The sequence below is a fragment of the Talaromyces marneffei genome, chromosome 2, assembly GCF_009556855.1.
Source record: "Talaromyces marneffei chromosome 2, complete sequence".
NCBI classification, from domain to species: Eukaryota; Fungi; Ascomycota; class Eurotiomycetes; order Eurotiales; family Trichocomaceae; genus Talaromyces; species Talaromyces marneffei.
Window position 1 is genome coordinate 1,062,690 of NC_072349.1, and position 19,520 is coordinate 1,082,209.

Here is a 19,520-nt window from a genome sequence, read left to right on the forward strand (position 1 = left end):
AAGAAAGTAAAATAAAATAGAAGTAATAGAAAGAAATTGATAGTGAGGATTTTCGGGAATGCAAAAAGATACAATTAGAACACAAACACACACATACGCACAGTTCTATCTGAAGAAAAGAAAGGAAGAGGAAATTCATCGACATGCCAGCCGAAGCGTTATATGTACTACCTGTCATCCTGTACATCTTTCTTCAGGGCCTTGCAGATACGAGCAAAGAATAGAAGCCGCTAAGATCTAGACTGCATATGGCTGTAAGCGCTCTGATTGGCGTACAAAAATAAACTCATGAATTGTTGGAGGCTCTGATTGGCCGTGGTCTTATGCGCCGGAACCTTAGAACAGCAGCCAATCAACTGCCTTCAAACAGAGTTTAGCGGGTTTCAGACCTGCCGTTCTAGGCAGATGATTGGCCCAGCCAGCTGACGGGCTTGGCTGGGATCGCGCGTAGCGAAACTGTTTTGTTTAGAGGGCGGTTACACCTTACAAGCCATCTAAACATAGTACGGAGTATTTTGTTCCAAATATATTCTTTCGGTACAATACGATCCTTCAGACTCTCGGTTTTTGTTCGGTTGAAGACAGAGTACCCAATCTCACCAGGGACTTACTTGCACATGGCTGCACTACTGCATAATGCTAACAATCCTTGATTGTTCTCAATCAAATTCTCCGACTCCCCCAATATTATATACGGAGTACGACAATAAACATAAAACGGAATCCATGTTGTTAACCCTCTGAGCTGAATCCTCCTTCCTCATACTCTGTACGGAGAGTCTGATCTTGATTAAACTGCGTCCCCGTGCTTTTCTCTCCATAAGCGGAGCTTGTCGTTGATACGATATATCTCCGTCCTCTATCCTATCTTAGTGTCTTCGAGTTTCAACTTATCCAGATCCAGCATCGTAGTCCTTGCTCTTAGTTTTTTAGGACTGTGCTCTGTAAGATATTGATACATACGAGTACAGGTGTGGAGGACAGAAAGACCCTGGTCATCGTAACACACTAACACACTCTTAGCGCCGGAAGATCTCAAATTCGAGGCCTGACAGCCAATCGGCAGCATGTCAAGAGTCAAACTTGACGAAGTAGCCTGTAAGGCTTGTTTGAGAGCTTTTCCATAAATAGTGCGGTCGTGAGGAGGCTCGTAATTCGCACCACTTTTCGAAGATGTCGTGAGCCAAAAATAAAGTACACAATTACATAGTTACGTAGCACTTGAGGTCTATAAGTACGTATGGGTCATGATGGCGATTTTCAGAATGCTATTAATATGTACTAACTTCCAGGACGAAAAATCTTTTGTATTCTTGACTGGACTAATTTATTATATATAAAAGCGTGGTCGCTCCGTGGAAATCTTCAAATGTTGGTAATCGCCCCAGTAGCCAATGAACTTGTCGCAATGTCGCTCACATGGTAGCCAGAATGCGATGAGTGTGGTACTTACGTACTTACAGTCTTACACACCTAGATCGTTGAGTAACTTAGACTAAACTGTTATTTAAGATCATCCGATGTTCCGTTCCTTCAAGGTTCGTGGGTCCGTCCAACTAATCTTGGAGCAATAGAGAAACCCAAATCATGGCGGGTACCATCGGAAGTTGATTTCTATTGCTATTTAGGGTTATATCAAGTAGTAGTGGGACATCCTATTCATAGGTTAGTGTCTATACATAGTGTATAGTCTTAATGCTCTGATCAATTGGCCCCATGTTGCAATCTTGTGACGGTGTTTACCTATCCTGACACCAAGATAACGATCTCTTCGCGAGTCTCCAAATCTTGTGGTCGTCGAGAATTCCCTAAACAAGCAGCAGCATCATTGGGCGCTATTCCTTGGCTGGCAGATGGCTCAAAAGGTGCCTCTTCCAGAGTTTCATACAGTGTTGTTGTCATGAGTCATGTGCCATTCTCATGCGATCCAGTCTTTATGTCGAGTCAAGTATCCGAAAGACAACACACACAAAGAGCATCGAGGATAATCTTCGTCCAAACAATGAACATGTCTTTAGCGAAAAAGACATTACTCGTCCACATCATGCTGGAGTGAATGTCCTCATTTTTGGAGCTGGCCTAGAGTTATTTAGTAATCTTTGGCCAACATTTGCGTGCCGAGCCACCATAGCTGAATCAAAGCCTACGACTCGTTGGTAGGGCAAACCAGAAAGTGGGTTGTATACTAGTCGGCCTTCCAAGGCCAAAGGCGGGGTTTCACAGCACAGTCTTTAACATGAAACTTATCATGAGTCAATGCACGTACTTGTTCGTGTCATGTCGTCCAACTTATATGAAACGAGACAATATAGCACACTTTTTCTCTCTCTTTGTTTTCTTTGACAATCGCCTAAGTTGGAGCGCGAAATTAGTCGTCAACGGCCACAACGAAAGCCGCTTGACAAGGGAATGTTGCACAAGGGTCGAGACGACTGAGCCAATAAATACAGGAGGCAATATCGGACTAAGGCTGCCGTCTAGTCTTCCAGACATTCCATTGTCCAATATTTCTCAGGGCACGAAGAACAAGCAACAGTAATCGTCCGACATCTGACATTGACAGACTCAAGAGAGCAACCAAATCGGTTAGGTAAGGGGATTCCGATGAGATGCATCACGCGTGGTGGAGGCTAAACCTGCCTGGGATAGTTGTAGCCTGACATATCAGGCGCACACGAAGATAAAGTTTAAATCTTCCGTGTTACCACAATATTCAATTAACATGGAGATGTCATTCGTCTGTACTCAACTCATATGGAACGTTGAGGGTATGTGGATGACCTGCTTGGCTGTCATTCAGAGACACATCAACTACATAGAATGGTAGTAGAATCAAGATGGTAGATACACTGTGGTAAGATAGGCTAGAATCATAATCACTGATGATCGTCGTGAAGCCTTCACGTGGGTATCCAAAGATCAGAACAGGTGGGCCTTCAACCACACAAGCGATACCAACCATTCTCTCAGTCTCGGTGCTCTATGCATTATAGTACTAGTCTCCAACCCGGAGAATTTTCTTTCTTCTTCTTTGCTGCTTTAGTAGCGCCTTGCGTTACTCTATAGATTATGAGAAGAACTGAGGGCGATGGTGTCCACCCACACGCAAGGGCTGTACGGAACTTGCCTCGAAGTATCGGATATGACCGCTTCGAGCAACAAGGCGAGCCGCCGTATCCGTATCATATTTGCTGTTCTAAGGTAGGTCGGATATCAGGGAAACAGAACCTTACAAAAGCATGGCTAGAATATAAAATGCCGCCTCTTCCATCTTGGACCAAGGTTCTTATCTTGGTAGCTTCTAGTTTGGTCATACATACCTATACTTACACAGAAACTTCAATCATGCCAGACAACAGAGCTTTATTCTTCAGCAGCGTGCCCTCAGGGCTACCTGTTGTAGGCAAGGATCTTACCCTCGAGTCTGTTCCATACCCCGAGGAAGTTTCCGAGAATGGCATCATCGTGAAGAATGTATACGCCAGTCTCGACCCGTATATGCGAGGTCGGATGCGCGGTACGTCCTTGTCCTTTTCACGCAATGTTCCTTTAAATTGCGAATGACTGACCTCAGCAGCCCCCGAAGTCAAATCATACGCTACCCCCTTTGAGCTACACAAACCCATCTTCAATCGCCAAATCGCCCAAGTCACAAAATCTAACAATGCAAACTTCAAAGAAGGGGATCTCGTAATCGGCATGCTCCCATTCCAGGAATACGTCGCCCTGAACGGCGATCAAGTCGCTGAGTTGCAGCCCCTTCAGAACCCATTGGGCCTTGAGGATATTCGTGACTTCCTCGGTGCTCTGGGTATGCCGGGTCTTACTGCATATTCATCTTTGTATGAGATCGGCAAGCCCAAAAAGGGAGATACGATCTTTGTATCAGCAGCCAGTGGTGCCGTTGGACAGTTGGTAGGTCAACTCGCCAAACACGAGGGTCTCAAAGTCATTGGTAGCGTCGGCTCGGATGAGAAGTTGGAGTTCATCCTCAAGGACTTGGGCTTTGATGCTGGATTCAATTACAAGAAAGAAAGTCCTGCGCAAGCCCTGCAGCGATTAGCGCCTGAAGGGTTAGATATTTACTACGATAATGTTGGTGGGGATCATCTTGAGGCCTCTCTGGACGCGATGAAAGATTACGGACGAGTGATTCTCTGCGGTCTGATTGCGGTATATAACCAGAAGCCCGAAGAGATATATCCGTTGGGCAACTATGGGCAGATCCTGTGGAAGAGGTTGACTGTCCGTGGTTTCTTGGTTGGCGATAAGGGAATGGGCGATAAATATGATGATGAGCATCAAAAGCGTGTCTCGAAATGGATCCAGGAGGGTATTTTTAAGGCAGTGAATTGGGAGGTTGAGGGCATTGAGCAGGCTGCTGATGGATTGTTAGCTCTTTTCAGCGGGCGTAATTTTGGTAAGGCTGTGTTGAAGTATTAGCGATAGCAAATTAGACAATATGAATTATTATATCGATATGGTATTTGAATATTTTGAAGCTTGTCTGAATCGGAAGGTGGTCGGCTGCATGCTTGACGCGACCGGGCTAATTCGGCTATCGTCCACCAATCACAAGCAATATAATCGGATGACCGCATTCTTTCCCGAGGAACCTTCGACTTCCAGACTTCACTTCAACTTCAAGATCACACTACCTACAGTCTAGCACGTCCACGAGTAGCCTCACGACCGACAATTCTCGCTTGCTGGACGTCGCTTACTCTGCCTGCCGTCCGGATCCTCTCCACTCTTCGAACAGCCCAGCAACAATGGCCGCCTTCATCCGCCCCTCCTCCGGTGCCATGATGGGAACAATCATGAGAGTCCCAGCTGTCTACTCTGCAAAGTCAGCACCGTTGGCTTTGACTCTTGTTCGCCAGGCGCAAGTCACACAATTTCATAGCTCAGCCAAGAGGGAGATTCTTACACCTTTGCCACGTGAGTTGTCTTGGAATTGGGGTTGAATATGGTATCATTTTGGATAGAAGCTAACTGTTGAATGTAGAGGTTGTTAAGGGAACGAGTACGTGAAATCCGCCTATGATCCTCTCTACGAAATCAGCTATCGACAGACGAACGATGTGTATAATTATACGACACAGCTAACAAGAATTAGTGAACGATGCTGCTCCTGTCCCCCACACTTCCCCTAGCCATGGTAGCTACCACTGGACCTTTGAGCGGTATGCAAAAGATACATTGAGGACATACAAGTGGAATTGACTAACAAGAATAGCCTCATCGCCGCCGGTCTTGTTCCTCTCACCATCGCCCCCTTCGTCGGCGGCTCCCTCAACCCCGTTATGGACTCCATTCTCGCCGCCGGACTTGTCCTCCACTCTCACATTGGATTCCAGTACGTCTTCGCCTCGACTCTTGAATTATAAAAAAAGGGAAGGATAAAATGTGTGCTAACAACGGTATAGAGCCCTTATTATCGATTACTTGCCCCAACAACGAGTCCCCAAGACCCTCGCACTGTTCAAATGGGGTCTACGCGCTGCCACCCTGACTGTTGCTGTTGGATTGTACGAATTCGAGACGAATGATGTTGGTATTACCGAGGCGATTAAGAGGGTGTGGACCGCATAGACAAAATCAGAGTATTTGATTGACCTGTTATAGCTGTTATACAACTTTTTCCCTTTGTCGTTTTTGACTGAGAAACTATTGTACATTTTTGATGTAAGAAGTATCTGAATACATGCCCAAACAAAGGCTTTCTACAAGTATGTGTCCTCGTAAGTCATGCATCCATTATACAGAGTCTAGATAGTCCTTCGTACATATGAATAAAAAAAATCAACCGTCGAATTCATCCTCGTCCAACTCCTCCTCCGGCAACAAATCATCATCATCCGCCTTCATCACCGTCTTCTGAATAAGTTGCAACGTCGCCTTCAATGGCAACCCAATCACATTATCATAACTCCCCTCAATCTTATTCACCAATATGGACCCCAACCCTTGCAATCCATACCCACCCGCCTTATCCGCTCCTTCCCTTGTCTTGACATACGCCACAATCAGATCATCTGTAACATCCGAATCAAACTGGACACTGGTCTCTTCAACATGCGACTCAATCGCATACCCTGGCATCCGGGCACTTGCTAGTGGTACCATGGCCACAATAGCTGTGTACACCATATGTCTCCCCGCATCCCTAAGACCCTTCAACATCGCGACATGATGCGCTTCCGACCTGGGCTTTTCGAGTATTGTGCCTCCATGTACGCCGTCAACTACAATTGTGTCTGCCGCTAGTATTAGACCTGGTTCACCCTTTTCCGCATTGTCGACTTCTTGTTGATATATAGTTTGTGCCTTTTTTGTAGCCGTCGCAAGGACGTAGTCGATTGGACCCATTGTTTTGGGGAAGTCTTCTGGTTCGGTACAGGGGATTATTTCGAGGTTTGGTAAGCCCAAAAACGACATTATTTGTTTTCGGCGGGGGGATTGGGAGGCGAGGATTACGCGTTTGGTGCGGAGTTGTTGGAGGATGGGGAGGGAGAGGGGGAATGGTGGTCGGGGTTGGTTGGGGCGCGCTGTGGTTGTGGGTGTGGTGGTTGTAACTGCTTTGGTGGCGGTGGCATCTTCGTATGTTGGAGGATCTGGAGGCACGCTGCCTGGTAGAGGGCCTTTTTCTGACATGTTGAGATTGAGGGTTCTGGAGATAGCCGGCGATGAGCTGTAGCAGTGTAGGGAGGTGGTGATATCGTAGGTTCTCTAATGAAATGCGCAGTGGTCGGATCGTAGATTGTCCAGAGTATTCCAGGAGGATTCTGATTCGAATCGTCTGTTGCATAGGTTCTGTAGGAGTTGGACTGATGACTCGAAGCTACCGATAACTATGCGCTGCATAACTTATGTACCGCAATGCACAAGGCATCACGTGATGGAGATTTTCGATGGTGAATACCAAGTTTGTTTTTACAGTGCTATTGATTTTCATATTTATCGGAGTATCAGTCAAATTCCTATTTGGACATCATTTTACCTAGGTGGTGATTGATTGATGTTCATGGGCAACTTAGGTAACCCATTGAAGATCGCGATTGGCCTCACTTCCAGGTCCATTTTTGAAATGCATCTGGATTGGAGCTTAAATAAGCGCGTTGTCAAAAGCACTAACTAACTAGTTATAGAGCGACCTTTACAGATCACTTGATATACAGTCGTTGAGCGAAGCTGTCACTCTGTTGGTCCAAATTCTCTATTCCAAACCACGACAACCAAAACTGATCAGTTGATGAAATATCAAGATCTAGTCAACTGCCCACTTTTGTTTATCGCATATCAAAAAAAAAAAAAAATAAAAAAATAAAAACCAAACCACGCTTGCTAAAAACCATGGTCCACCCATCGCCACCAAGCATAGGTTTCTTTCGTGTTTAGCATTCGAAATCCTTCACATCTCATACTGCAGATGGCGGGTTTGAAGCACAGGGAACTTACTTGATGGTACTCTCATGTTGGGTCGCATTTTGGAATCATGTTCTTTTAACGCCCAGAATGGTTGGCTTTGAATCATGGAGGTTTGATTAGATATAGACTTAAATGTTCGTGGATAGATCTTAGCATAGGAAACATGAGATTGTATCTGAATTCGAATACGGACGTATTTGATACTTCGACGATAGTTGCATCTTGATGATCGAATTGAAGCACGATCTAGTTATCTAATATTAGTAGATGCTAATCGCCGATATCTTGTGGAATAGCCAAGTAATAAGTCAGTATCATAAAGGCTCTAGCTAATAATCACATCCTCGGCTTTTCTTTTCCCACTTCCACCCGCTCCTGAAGTGAAAATTCTCGTTGGCTGTCTGCCCGTATCAGTATCCTGCCATTCACTAATCTCCCATTCAAAAGTCGTCAAATCGTCATCGCTGACACCAATGCCTCGTCGACTTCTCATGATTCGGCCGAGTCTGCTGCCTTCAATCATTTCCTCGAACCAAGGCACGCCGGCCAAGGTCCCCGAATGGTAAGAGATTCGAGAAGAAGAAGACGACGAAGTCGGTGCTGTTGTTCGCGTAGCAAGATTCGTAGGCACCGTTTCAGTCGCAATCTCCTCGCTCGACTCCTCATCAGGGGGCAGTATTTGCAAATCTTCCAACAAGCTCAGATCATCCCCCAAAAGACTGCCGAGAGCCACGGACATGAATTCAGCCTCGCTCTCAGGCTTTTCAGTCCAAAACGTCAACGGAGTACCGCAGTAACCACAGAAATTGCGCTGCGTGTGCGGCGCATGCAGAGGAGTGAATGTACGTCGAATTGTAGCATTTGTCTCGTCTGCAAAGTAAGAATGTGTTTGAGACCGAAACCATGTGAGCGGAACTCGAAGCCATGCAGTCAATGGAACTCCTTGGGCACGTCCTGTGATAATTGAGTTCGAATTGCTGGGCTAGATGGCTCACAGTTGGAAATGAACTTACGGTGATCTTGATTGCCCGAGAAAATGACCTCGGCTTCATTGGTAGCGCCGTCGGGGATGGATATTGCGTAGGTATTCCTGCCGCAGGAGCAGCCTCCACGCAGAAATGGTTGGTGAATCTCCATTGACTAGAGTGTGCCTTTGAATTTGTATCTGGATAGAATGCTAGCCGGGAGTTCTCATAAGAACGTCTTGCAGGTGGAAATCAGATCGAGTTATTGGCCTGGGGCTCAAGCAATTGAACTGGAGGGAGAAGGATAGAGACAGTCTCATGGGCGTAGCGAGATAAAAATTATAAGAATAATTTATTTATTGGTAAGGAAGAGTCTACTGAGAATGAAGGCCGACAGATGACATCATGACATCCAATAGTTAACTAGTGAAATTACTAACTATGTAAGTTAGTTAGTTAACGAACGAATCGAGACATTACATAATCTGTGCCTCGTTTCTCAGGCAGCAATGGCTCCTTCCTTTTTCTCCACGTGCACTCTGACCAGACAGCATTGTTCCACTCCGTACATTCGTTTAACTTCTGAGATACATTCGTTGCAAATTCCAGAATGCTGTGTGCTAGTCTAGACAGCGCCCCAGCATATGTAAAGAACCTTGTTTTCTAGTGTCCGGCCGCATCCCCTCTCCGCATTTTTGGATCTGCAATTGAATCGGGATTCGGGTTGACCCGCTCCCAACAGCCGGGTGCTAAACCTTAAGACTCGTGGTCGGAGTCTCAGACAACTCGAGTCATCGTGTGCCCTTCGTCCTCTTGCATTTGCAGCAGCTGCCAGCTACTACCGTCTACATCACCCAGCCCCAGCGCATCCTGACCGACCTCGTTGCGACTCCGCATTTAGCAACCAAAGTGCCTCGCCATGTCGTCCGACACCAGCGCTCACAACATCGACCACAGTCATGACTCGGTTAGCTCAAACAATGAGACTCCCGGCTTAGGCGCGGACGGAAACCAGGACAAACCGCGTTTGACGGAACAGGAAAAGAAGAACAACCACATCGCGTCGGAGCAGAAGCGTCGTGCCGCGATTCGAGAAGGATTCGACCGGCTGACTGAGTTGGTGCCTGGCTTGGAGGGTCAGGGTCGTAGCGAGAGTGTGGTGTTGAAAAAGACGGTTGACTTTCTTCGCTTGAAGTTGCAAGAGCGGCGTGAGCTCATCGCGGAGATTGAGAGGACTGGTGGCCACGTTGATGAGTCGCTTCGTACGCGTTGATCGGCAGGTTGTTATACTTGCTGGAAAGGAGCGTCGACCGAGTAACCCGAATCGACTCGAGATCAGTGAAGTCGCACTATATGATCTGCTTTTCAGCCCGCCACTGAAATGTCTTCTCGATACCCGATTCGAGGCAACCTAGTCGAGGACACTGGACCCGACAGTATGAAGCATATCACTGTGCACTGGTCGCATATATCAAGCGACATCAGGGTCATTCGCGGTCCTTGCTATACACACCACTTCGCCACCATTCATTCTTCCTGGGCCTAGATTTGTATCACACCCAGTGCGAGCGATTCACTCGCATGTTGCTGACGAAACCACCAAACCACGATAGCCAAGGCAAGAGAAGAGACAAAGCCCGACCAAGTTGTAGAGTCACGCAGGGTCTTGCCAGAAAATATCAGGGGCATTACCAAGAAAGAGAAGCCGGGAATTAATTACCTGGTAAATCGAGTCTTTATCTAACAGGAAATCCAAGATTCTGACGTGATGGACAAAGCTGTGAAACATGTTGTGACTGTCATAGACTGTGCTAGGGCACAAGTCCTTGGTTGCTGTTTTTGTTTTACGATATGATCCACTTCAATACGACACTCTTGTTCTAATTCTGCTTTGTGTTGTCCTTCAAAATTGTCTGTCTTGCAAACAAATCATAAAATTTTTTCATATTTTCCACAGCTCACAATCCTGGTAAAGTTTTTTGCCTTTATGTTGGGCCACCTTCTGTTAAATATCAAGCACTTGCTTATCCAAGGTAGTCATTCTGTTGTATTAATCGCTTCTACAAACACATCTTTGTTAGCAACTCAGCAGCAAAATTTCATCTCAGAGGTACGCGTCTATCATTCGAGAGCCTGAAGACCGTTAAGTCAAGCTTGAGCCTCTAACAGCCGTGGTTTTATATAGGACACGAGCCACGCTTTAACGGAACATACTTTGCAATACAATTACCATGGTCATCAAGATCAAGGTATCTAAGGGAGCACCTGTATTTCCTGCAGAAGATGGAGGTGCATCCACAGGCGCTCCCTCGGTAGAGCCAAACACCCCTGCAACCACCTCTCAAACCAAGCAATTTCTACCTTTTTCTGAATCACGAAACAAGCCCAGATTCCGGGGCCAGAAGCGGAACTGGTACAAGAGACGCAACGATAAAGGGAAACAGTCTCAGCGTGCGTCACAGCCCGAGGATGGCTCCCGTTCGCATCAGTATCAGAACCAGAGGCAGCATCAATATCAGCTACTACACCAGCACCGCCCGCCTGTAAAGCTTCTTGATCGCCCCGACTATTTCAATTTCAATCCCTCGAACGGATTACATACCCCGGGTCCGATCCATCCTCGTCCGTACGGATTTGGTTCTCAGCCTGTGGGCTACCTCTCACCTCCACCACTATTGATGCCGATGCCGATGCCATCGCCTCTTCGATTTGACTATCTTCATCGATCTACTTTGCCTGTTGCGGTTTTGTCGCAGGAGTATCCTAAGCCTCGCTTTTGGGATGAAATCGAAGTATGTGCCAACCCTGCATAGCCATCATTGCTATTCTATAAACGAGAACGAGTTGCTAATATAATGCATCTAATTTATAACAGGCCGCCATTCCTTTGTGGTCACCACCTCAGTCTTCAATTGATCACTCGAAAATTTGGACTCGTCAAGCTGGATATCATCCTCTCTACTACCAGTACTCAACGCTCCGTCCTTGGGCGACCGAGTTCGTGCCTGGTCGCTTGTTCCACCCAATTTTGGGCTGGTAAGAGTCGAACTTGAACACCACCTAGATTGGATCGATCGCTTTTGGAGATGGATGAGCTTCGGATTCTTGTCTTCTTAATTTGCTTGGAGTCATTATTTTGATCTTGCTCCGTCGGATTGGTTCATTATGTACAATAAATTCATTTTTGATTGACATACATGGAACTATGGGTATATTTGATGCAAGTCTTTTGTAAGAAAATGGTATCACCGGAACATAGCAATGCTCGCAAAAACCGCAAAACAAAGGAAACAAGAGATGCTAAAATACACAACACGTTCAAGTAAAAGATTGATACTCTATCAATGAGAAAGATTGTCAGATCAATCACTTCCGACCTTCGACCGTATTCAAAATGAATATAACCAACCGTCTAATCGGACCACCCGTGTACTTCCGCTTGGGACGAGGAGCAGCGCCTCCCGAGCCAGTCACAGGTTGCTGTTGCTGATCCTGCTCCTGCATCGCAATATTCTGGTATTGCAAAGTATTCACAGCAGCAGCACTAGAAATTGGTTGCAACTCCTTATCTGCATCATAAACCGCCTTTTCTCTGAGCTGCAAAGTCAACCCGGTCAACATCACGATATAAACCACAATAATCTCCTCGAGCACATCCATGACCAAGAAAACAGTCACATCGCCCGTAAACAGATTGAATTTCGGGTCATGCTTGAAAACAGACAGGATCGAATACATAAGCCGAACAAACAGGATGGGCATTGAGACCGTAATGGCCCATAGCAGCCTATGCTCGCCATGCTCAATACCGTCGTAGCGGAACCACATCATAATAGTCAAAATGACGCTGGCGACCCACGTCACGATGAAGAGGGACATGCCGGCTTGGGTTTCGCTGTTGTTGTAGCCGGTTGCGAGGCTGGAGTTTTTGGTGGTCTGGCCGACGATAGAGAGGATCATCGCTACTAAAGCGATGATGCCGACGAGACGGAAGAGGGCTGGCCAGTATGCTGTGCCGGTTTTGCGTTGGATGGAGTCATTTCTTTCAGGGGGTTGTTAGTTTTGCCTCAAATTAAGGGTTAGGGGGATGGTAGCTTACACTCGCGCCAACCCAGCAAGCAGACCAAAAAGCAGAGGCGATAATCCGACAGAATTACAGACGGCGTAGGCAATGTATAGATTGATGTTGGTAGGGTCGTTGATTGTGCCCAGATAACAGCCGTTTCCGATCAATCTGGCGAGCGAGAAGAGGATGAAAAAATACCATCCAGCCTGGCGTCCAAAGCCATGACGAAAGCCCATGAAGAGAGCCATGAAGAGGGCGGGGAAGTAGACAACCATCTCCAGGATGGAGAGGCCTTGGCGGTAGTCGATCATATTGTTGATACTGGGATATGCTCAGATATGTTCAGAAGGTGGAATAGAAACGATGATTTGAATGCGAGGGATGGTTTCTCGTAACGACTCTCGTCGAAGGCCTGTTTGCTTGGTGATTCTGACATCCTGGGCTCCAGCAGCGACATGCTTGGTATTTATGCTTGATAATTTCAACTCATGATGGCTATGTTTTTTTCTGCTTCATGCTCTATTTCATGATGCCACCATTCCCGATTCGGTCGATATCGCGAGCCAGGTGGATCATCACTACTTAAGTCTAACTGCTCGGCCAGTCGCACCAGCTCAATTGTTGCCGCCCACTTTTTCTATTGGACGGTCGAGGCTATTAACTTTTAAGCCACACTGGAATTTCTGGAAAGCTTGCCGAGGATGAATTGAGTGGAAGTACTACCACTCCGTACAGAGTAGTAAGGTAAGAAAAAAAGTCCCATAATGCTGTGGGTCGTGGAGGACCAAATGGTCGAGGCAGCATCGATTCTCGGGCTGTGATTGGCCAGGCGCATACACTACGCAGTGGTTGCCCGATTGGGATAGGTACTAGATGCTCCGCCCTACAAGTCTTCAGGCCCCAAATTGTCCATTTTGTATACACTTAAGTGACTTAACAAACATACAATCTCCTTGTGCTGCCAATCCAGCCGCAGCGAGTTTCTTGTCCAGACCTTTGATTCCTAATCTGGCCATCTCCACGCAGTACCGGTAACAATCTTGCAAGCGCTTCTGCTGAGTACTCAGCCGCACTGCCCCTCGATTCGGAGTGACGGCACATACAATTCGTCTGATATCTACGACTTCATATCAGACAGTCAAACTTTGTCAACTGTATATACATAGAAGCAGAAAAGAAGAAAAAAAAAACACAATTGCATAAACTCATCAACGTCATGGTCTACTGCGGTAAACCCAGCAAAGGCTGTGGCGCCTGCCGTGCACGCAAAGTCAAGGTAAGAAGAATCGGGATGCCTAACGGTCATGATGCAAGACCTGGAACGCTCCCAGAGCCCCGAGGCTTACGGGCCGTTTCGTGATTAGCAAGGAAGATGCAGGATGCATATGGATGATATACAGAAGTGTATTCTCCTGCTGCCTCGCTCCATCTCCTCTTTCCAGTGTCCACTTTCAAGAGCTAACCGGATATGGCGACCAGTGCGATCAAGGCACTCCCTCCTGCCAGCGCTGCATCAAAGCCCACAGGGAATGTCCCGGCTACCGAGACCAGCTGTCACTCCTGTTTCGTGACCAGAGCAGCTCAGTTGCCAGAAAGGCAAAATCAAATACGACTAGTGTCCCCTCACCGTCGGCCGTCACTACAGTCACTGCCACAACATCACCAACACCCGGCAGCTGGCGGAACCACGCAAACACACCAACAGACTACGAGCTGACACAGACAAGTGTGCGGAGCTCTCCGTCTGCGAAGAGTTTCCGTTCAGGAAACTATGGCAGTTACGACCAGCATATCGATTCTGATGACTTCTCCCTCGTACCAGTATTAATAGACCGGAGACAGCAAGCCATTTGCTACTGTCTTAAGAGCTTTGTATGGCTCAACGGCAGTCTCATCAAGGGGCTCGACTATAATGCCGACATCTCGCCCACAGCCCCCATGGCTCAGAAGGCCATGATGAAGGGAATTTTGGCAGTGGGCATGGCCAATTTGTCAAGAACAGGGGCTCGTTCCCAGTCCATGAAGATTGAGGCACAGCAAGAATATTATAAGGCGCTGAAATTTACAAATGCGGCCATCTCGCATCCCACGCAGGCCACGGATGACGCTACACTTACTGCGATTCTGTGTATGTCGCTTTTCGAGGTGCGTTTCTTTCTTCCTCCCTCCGTTGTGGTCTTAGTGTCTAATCAATGCTCTCCATCTAGATTTTAACGAGTAGGAGACCCGAGAGATTGGATTCTTTTATTCAACATACAAATGGTGCTGTTGCATTACTCGAGCTTCGTGGGAGATTACGGGTTATTGAACCTCAATCTTTGCACTTGTTTGAATTCATGCGAAGTGAAATCGTATGTATTGTTTCTGATTCATATTGGACAGTCACTGATATAAAGACTAGTTGGTCAGCTGTATAATGAGATGGCACCCCGTTCCCCCGATGCTGCTCACTGTATCCGAAAAAGCGGCCATGCTACCAAGCACGGCCTTCTCATTCAAGGCATCACATAAAATGTGTGTTCTAATATCCCGATTAATCGACCTCCGCGTTGAAATCAAGGGCGAAAAGAGCAGCATGGATTTCGATTCCATCATCATACCTCGTGCGGTTGCTTTAGATTCTGAATTTGAAGCGATGATGCGTACACTGCCGTCTGAATATACGCCGCAAGTACATACCCTTGCCCCGGGACAATATTTCGAGCATCCGACACTCGGCGTCCAACTTACTCCATTGTATGGGGTATATCATCAATATCAATCGTTTTTCAATTGTTCCTTACAAAACATTTACCGTTACGGACGAATTTACACCATTGAGATTATCCTCAACCGCATGGAACGAATGAGTCTTCAACCAGACTTCATCCCCACGCTAGAATTCAAGGATACCTGCCAGCGACTCTGCGACCTCTCGCGACAACAAGCCCGTGATATATGTGCCACAACACCGTTCTTATGTGGCTTTTTAGGTGATCAACAACAACTTGGTAATTCTCCATTTTTGACGAATCCAGCTGGAGGGCTGGCCTGCCTTTTCCCGTTATGGACTGCTGTAAGTGTTGATGGGCATGGCTCTGCCACATGTCACTGGATTGAGAATACTTTGAATATGATTGGGAGAGAGATGGGGATTGATCAGGCTCTGGCTCTGGCGCAGATAACGTTCCACGAGAAGGGTACGACTAGGTTTGTTGATAGATTATAGATGCTCCCTCATGGCGGGGGCGATTTCGCGAACATTATGCAATGTTTATTGTTGTTTTGGAAGGCAGGATTCGGTATATTCAGCTCTAGCGTTTGAGGCTCTGTTGAGTACGTACTGCCATGGAACGTGCCGTGATGAACGGAGTCTATTTGTCTTGCAATGTATACCCCAGATATGCTAGCCCGTGTCAATAACGCCAAGAACGCCTGAAAACGCCCTCAAGCCAACATGTCAGTTGTCGTGTAGAGCATCCAGACGTCTCATAGCCTTGTTCGGGTTTCTAATTAGCATGACCAGATAGGGTACCAAGGTTAGGGTTTTGCATAGCCGAGGCCACATAGGCCGTACGACCGCAGTAATCGGCACCGAATCCGAAAGGGTAGTTGTCCAATAGAGTAGAAGAAGAGAAGAAGAAGAGAAGAAGAATAGAAGAATAGATTACAGTATCGCCATGAAAGAAAAGCGTAAAAGAAAAACATAGCCTCCAAGGCATATGGCATACGGGCCGGCCTGAGGCAGTGAAGTGGGGACGAGGGACCATGGACGCACCTGATTGGTCCAGGAGGGGACAGCCGCGAGAGTCAGCCTTGTGCCTCGTCTCCCCATGGACAACTCTATTGAAATTTAAATTAACGTTAGTTACTTACTTGTACATGTACCAGAAGAAGCCATATGGAGTAACATCACTTGTGGAACAGCCATCCGGATATTTCCACTTTAAACTGGATTTTCGTTGCGTTAGGCGGATTTGTCTTGATCAGGAGAACCCTGAGTTGTTTATGATGACTTCGCCTTCAAGGAAGTGTATAAAGATGGGTGTTTGTGACTCGTTTGGATGAGGATAAACCCACAAGAGTCAAACAGTGACTCAAACAGTTTACAGTTCTGTTTGAAGCTTTATAAAAGAAGACACAAAGAACAAGTGTCAGGTATCAACCGACGTTTGTCGTCACTGATTGGACTTTCCCTACCAAGATTGCGCCAGGCAGGAAAGAGCTGCCTATCTATCTACCCAAAACGAATTCTACAACCATGTCTTTGTTCAACAAACTCTCCACCACATCATTATCCAAGACCTTCTCTATCAGGTCTCAGTCATCCTCAAAGTCAGAAGAAATGGGTTCAGGCCACAGCAGACCCAGCAGATCCAGTAGACACGGCAATGCCATCTCGAGAGGATTCAGCGACAACAACACGGTGTCTGGAAGCGTGAGACCACCGTACCCAGACGGCATGTACTCATCACCAGCGAAGTCACGACAACCCGATGTCTGGGGCCCCCCTCCTTACACTCCAGCACCAGCCCCATCACAGACACCATACAGCCCAGACTCTGTCCAGAATCCTCCTTATCCTGTCAATGACGCTCCTCTACCATCCTCTTTTACGACTGGAAACCGACCTGTGGATGACTCTCAATACTCATTCCTAGCCAAATTCGACACCATCTTCCTTGTCGACGACAGCGGTAGTATGGCAGGCCGATCCTGGAAGGAAGCGGAAGCAGCTATTGCCGCCATCACCCCGATCTGCACACAATACGACCCGGACGGCATCGATATTTTCTTTTTGAATCACTACAGCGCCTTCGACCGAAGCGGTGGATACCCCAACATCAGCTCCCCAGGCGCCGTCCAGGAGATCTTCCGCAACGTACGACCAGGGGGCATGACGCCCGTCGGACAGCGTCTACGACAAATCCTCTTCCCTTATCTACGACGAATCGAAAAGATGGCCGCCAATACAGATGAATACGGTAATCTTCTCAACCCTGCATTGGCCGTCCGACCCATCAACATCATCGTAATCACAGACGGCGCGTTTAGCGATGACGCAGAAAGCGTCATCCTCAACGCAGCCCGAACGCTAGATCGATGCCAAACTATCCCCTGGCAGATCGGTATCCAATTCTTCCAGATCGGCACGGATATAGCGGCCCAGAAACACCTGGAGCAGTTGGATGATGAGTTGGGCAAGGCTGTGAAGAGTGACCATGTTAGAGATATTGTGGATACGGTGCCATGGAAGGGCCAGACGGGCAGGACTCTTTCGGGGGATGGGATTTTGAAGGTTGTGCTGGGGGCTGTGAATAAGAGGCTTGATCGGCAAAAGGGGCATTCTTAGACGGTTTTCTTTTTTACATTCAGTATTGTCAGTCAGGGTTGTTTATTACGGAGTTATTAATACAAAATATTTCTATCGAACCTATGCTATTCCATCGTCTGGACTTTCGAATCTTGAAACGTATGGAGAGCAAATGGTAGTCTGAGCGTCACATATAATTCGAACAACCTCTTGCCCATAACCTTTATTTTAATGAAAACATGATACTCGAGGCGTGATCTTCAGCAAATACGCTAGATTAAGGAGCAGAACTCTGGACGTCTCGCAACGATGGCTGGATAAACCTTGTTTGAAGCCTGTTAACGGTCAATATTTAATCTACCGTTTCCTCATAACCCCCCCCCCCATTCGGCCGCAAATGAGACTGGTGTTTGCCCCGTAATGATTAGGTAAAATTGCCGTCGACCAGCTCTTTTGCGGGTAGTATATCGATGATAGAGGTATGATTCGATGAAACTGCCTCAAGGAGTGGTGTCCAACCTCATTTATTCAGTATACTGAGATCAATTCGATCTTGCTTCAGTAGGCATCTGGCGAGAGTCGTACGCTTATTCGATATTGCCAATGAACAATGATGCCCAATCATCCGGGGCAAGTTTTATCAAGGAGCAGCTTGACTGTCGTGTCATGTCCTCCTGCTCTCGCATATGTTATTGCTGTTTCATAGGCATCGGAATCAACCTGGTCTTGCTCAATAAATAGCTTGACTACCCTATCATGTCCATTTTCTGCTGCGTATGTAAGTGGTGTTCGGCCATGATAATCCTTGATCTTGGGATCAGCCTTCATCAGCACTATGAGTATGGAGCGGTTCTCTATAGCCAAATATGCGACGGCTGGGATCTAATGTGCCATCAAACGTTACCTGATTTGCTCACGGTGCTTCTATCTCTTTGTCCCAATAATGAGAATTCGTTTATACCGAATCGCTTTCTTAGAACTATTATATTTAGGAGCTGGTCATTATTCTGGTGCAGCAGAAGTACCAGCCGCCATCCAGGTGACATGCTTTGCTATCATTGCCTGGGTGGAGCGAAGAGCTTATTGGCCGCTACTAGATTACCTAGCTCATGTCGGTACCGAGAAGACTCTCTCCTCCATTGAGAAGATATGGAATGAAATGTCCCCGCGAAGTCCGGCAGCAAGCTTCTGGGCCGACTTGGTTGTGGAAAGCCACCAGGTACTGGGAGCTAGTAGGTTGGAGGGAGTTTTGAAGGTCTGGAACAGACTCCGCGAGGTTATCCCCGCTGATCCAACCCAGTTCGAAATAATAGATCTTGACTGGGCACGAAAAGTAATTTTGGAACTACGAAACCTGGAGAGAGGCAGGACTCAAGACCAGAGCTTGGAGTTCCAGGCGTCAGTGCTGGCTCTTCTGAGCCGGGGAAGTCCAGTGTATTACGCATTTGCACGGAATTTGGCTGATAGCTATGTTCGAAATGGAGATACGAAGTCCGCCCTAACGCTCCGACAGCAGATATGGCAAGACCTGCAACCGACATCACGTATTTACAATTCATGGGCGCGAGAATTGGCCGGTCTCTACCACAGAATTGGCCGTGAGGAGGAAGCGATACAGTTGACGATACGCATGAAAGAAAGAAGGGGAGGAAACATCAATATAGCTGTTTGAAATAACGTTTCCAATTGTCTACCACTGAGCTTTCGCGGAAATCGACAAACAGATTGATTCATTCTGTTCTTCAAAGTCCTTCTTTTTCATACG

The 19,520-nt window shown here is 47.0% G+C and overlaps 10 protein-coding genes across 10 annotated transcripts; 7 read left to right on the forward strand and 3 right to left on the reverse strand.

Moving 5' to 3' along the window:
* Positions 1 to 3,345: 3,345 nt before the first annotated feature.
* EYB26_002737 (uncharacterized protein) lies at positions 3,346 to 4,443 on the forward strand (the record flags this gene model as incomplete). Its single annotated transcript, XM_054262042.1, has 2 exons — positions 3,346 to 3,517; positions 3,578 to 4,443. 2 exons carry the CDS (start codon positions 3,346 to 3,348, stop codon positions 4,441 to 4,443), a joined length of 1,038 nt encoding a protein of 345 aa, XP_054118017.1.
* A 329-nt stretch (positions 4,444 to 4,772) lies between these two features.
* On the forward strand, positions 4,773 to 5,595 carry EYB26_002738 (uncharacterized protein; the record flags this gene model as incomplete). The annotated part of the gene is made up of 5 exons (XM_054262043.1): positions 4,773 to 4,941; positions 5,009 to 5,026; positions 5,120 to 5,186; positions 5,240 to 5,359; positions 5,430 to 5,595. 5 exons carry the CDS (start codon positions 4,773 to 4,775, stop codon positions 5,593 to 5,595), a joined length of 540 nt encoding a protein of 179 aa, XP_054118018.1.
* A 210-nt stretch (positions 5,596 to 5,805) lies between these two features.
* Positions 5,806 to 6,657, reverse strand: EYB26_002739 (uncharacterized protein; the record flags this gene model as incomplete). The annotated part of the gene is made up of 1 exon (XM_054262044.1): positions 5,806 to 6,657. One exon carries the CDS (start codon positions 6,655 to 6,657, stop codon positions 5,806 to 5,808), a length of 852 nt encoding a protein of 283 aa, XP_054118019.1.
* A 1,099-nt stretch (positions 6,658 to 7,756) lies between these two features.
* Positions 7,757 to 8,568, reverse strand: EYB26_002740 (uncharacterized protein; the record flags this gene model as incomplete). The annotated part of the gene is made up of 2 exons (XM_054262045.1): positions 7,757 to 8,385; positions 8,445 to 8,568. The coding sequence occupies 2 exons, from the start codon at positions 8,566 to 8,568 to the stop codon at positions 7,757 to 7,759; spliced, it is 753 nt and encodes a 250-aa protein (XP_054118020.1).
* A 747-nt stretch (positions 8,569 to 9,315) lies between these two features.
* Positions 9,316 to 9,669, forward strand: EYB26_002741 (uncharacterized protein; the record flags this gene model as incomplete). Its single annotated transcript, XM_054262046.1, has 1 exon — positions 9,316 to 9,669. The coding sequence occupies one exon, from the start codon at positions 9,316 to 9,318 to the stop codon at positions 9,667 to 9,669; it is 354 nt and encodes a 117-aa protein (XP_054118021.1).
* Positions 9,670 to 10,627: 958 nt separating this feature from the next.
* On the forward strand, positions 10,628 to 11,436 carry EYB26_002742 (uncharacterized protein; the record flags this gene model as incomplete). The annotated part of the gene is made up of 2 exons (XM_054262047.1): positions 10,628 to 11,188; positions 11,272 to 11,436. The coding sequence occupies 2 exons, from the start codon at positions 10,628 to 10,630 to the stop codon at positions 11,434 to 11,436; spliced, it is 726 nt and encodes a 241-aa protein (XP_054118022.1).
* Positions 11,437 to 11,762: 326 nt separating this feature from the next.
* EYB26_002743 (uncharacterized protein) lies at positions 11,763 to 12,773 on the reverse strand (the record flags this gene model as incomplete). The annotated part of the gene is made up of 2 exons (XM_054262048.1): positions 11,763 to 12,438; positions 12,496 to 12,773. The coding sequence occupies 2 exons, from the start codon at positions 12,771 to 12,773 to the stop codon at positions 11,763 to 11,765; spliced, it is 954 nt and encodes a 317-aa protein (XP_054118023.1).
* Positions 12,774 to 13,678: 905 nt separating this feature from the next.
* Positions 13,679 to 15,670, forward strand: EYB26_002744 (uncharacterized protein; the record flags this gene model as incomplete). Its single annotated transcript, XM_054262049.1, has 4 exons — positions 13,679 to 13,738; positions 13,942 to 14,607; positions 14,670 to 14,813; positions 14,864 to 15,670. The coding sequence occupies 4 exons, from the start codon at positions 13,679 to 13,681 to the stop codon at positions 15,668 to 15,670; spliced, it is 1,677 nt and encodes a 558-aa protein (XP_054118024.1).
* Positions 15,671 to 16,702: 1,032 nt separating this feature from the next.
* EYB26_002745 (uncharacterized protein) lies at positions 16,703 to 17,794 on the forward strand (the record flags this gene model as incomplete). Its single annotated transcript, XM_054262050.1, has 1 exon — positions 16,703 to 17,794. The coding sequence occupies one exon, from the start codon at positions 16,703 to 16,705 to the stop codon at positions 17,792 to 17,794; it is 1,092 nt and encodes a 363-aa protein (XP_054118025.1).
* Positions 17,795 to 18,698: 904 nt separating this feature from the next.
* Positions 18,699 to 19,427, forward strand: EYB26_002746 (uncharacterized protein; the record flags this gene model as incomplete). Its single annotated transcript, XM_054262051.1, has 1 exon — positions 18,699 to 19,427. One exon carries the CDS (start codon positions 18,699 to 18,701, stop codon positions 19,425 to 19,427), a length of 729 nt encoding a protein of 242 aa, XP_054118026.1.
* Positions 19,428 to 19,520: the final 93 nt, after the last annotated feature.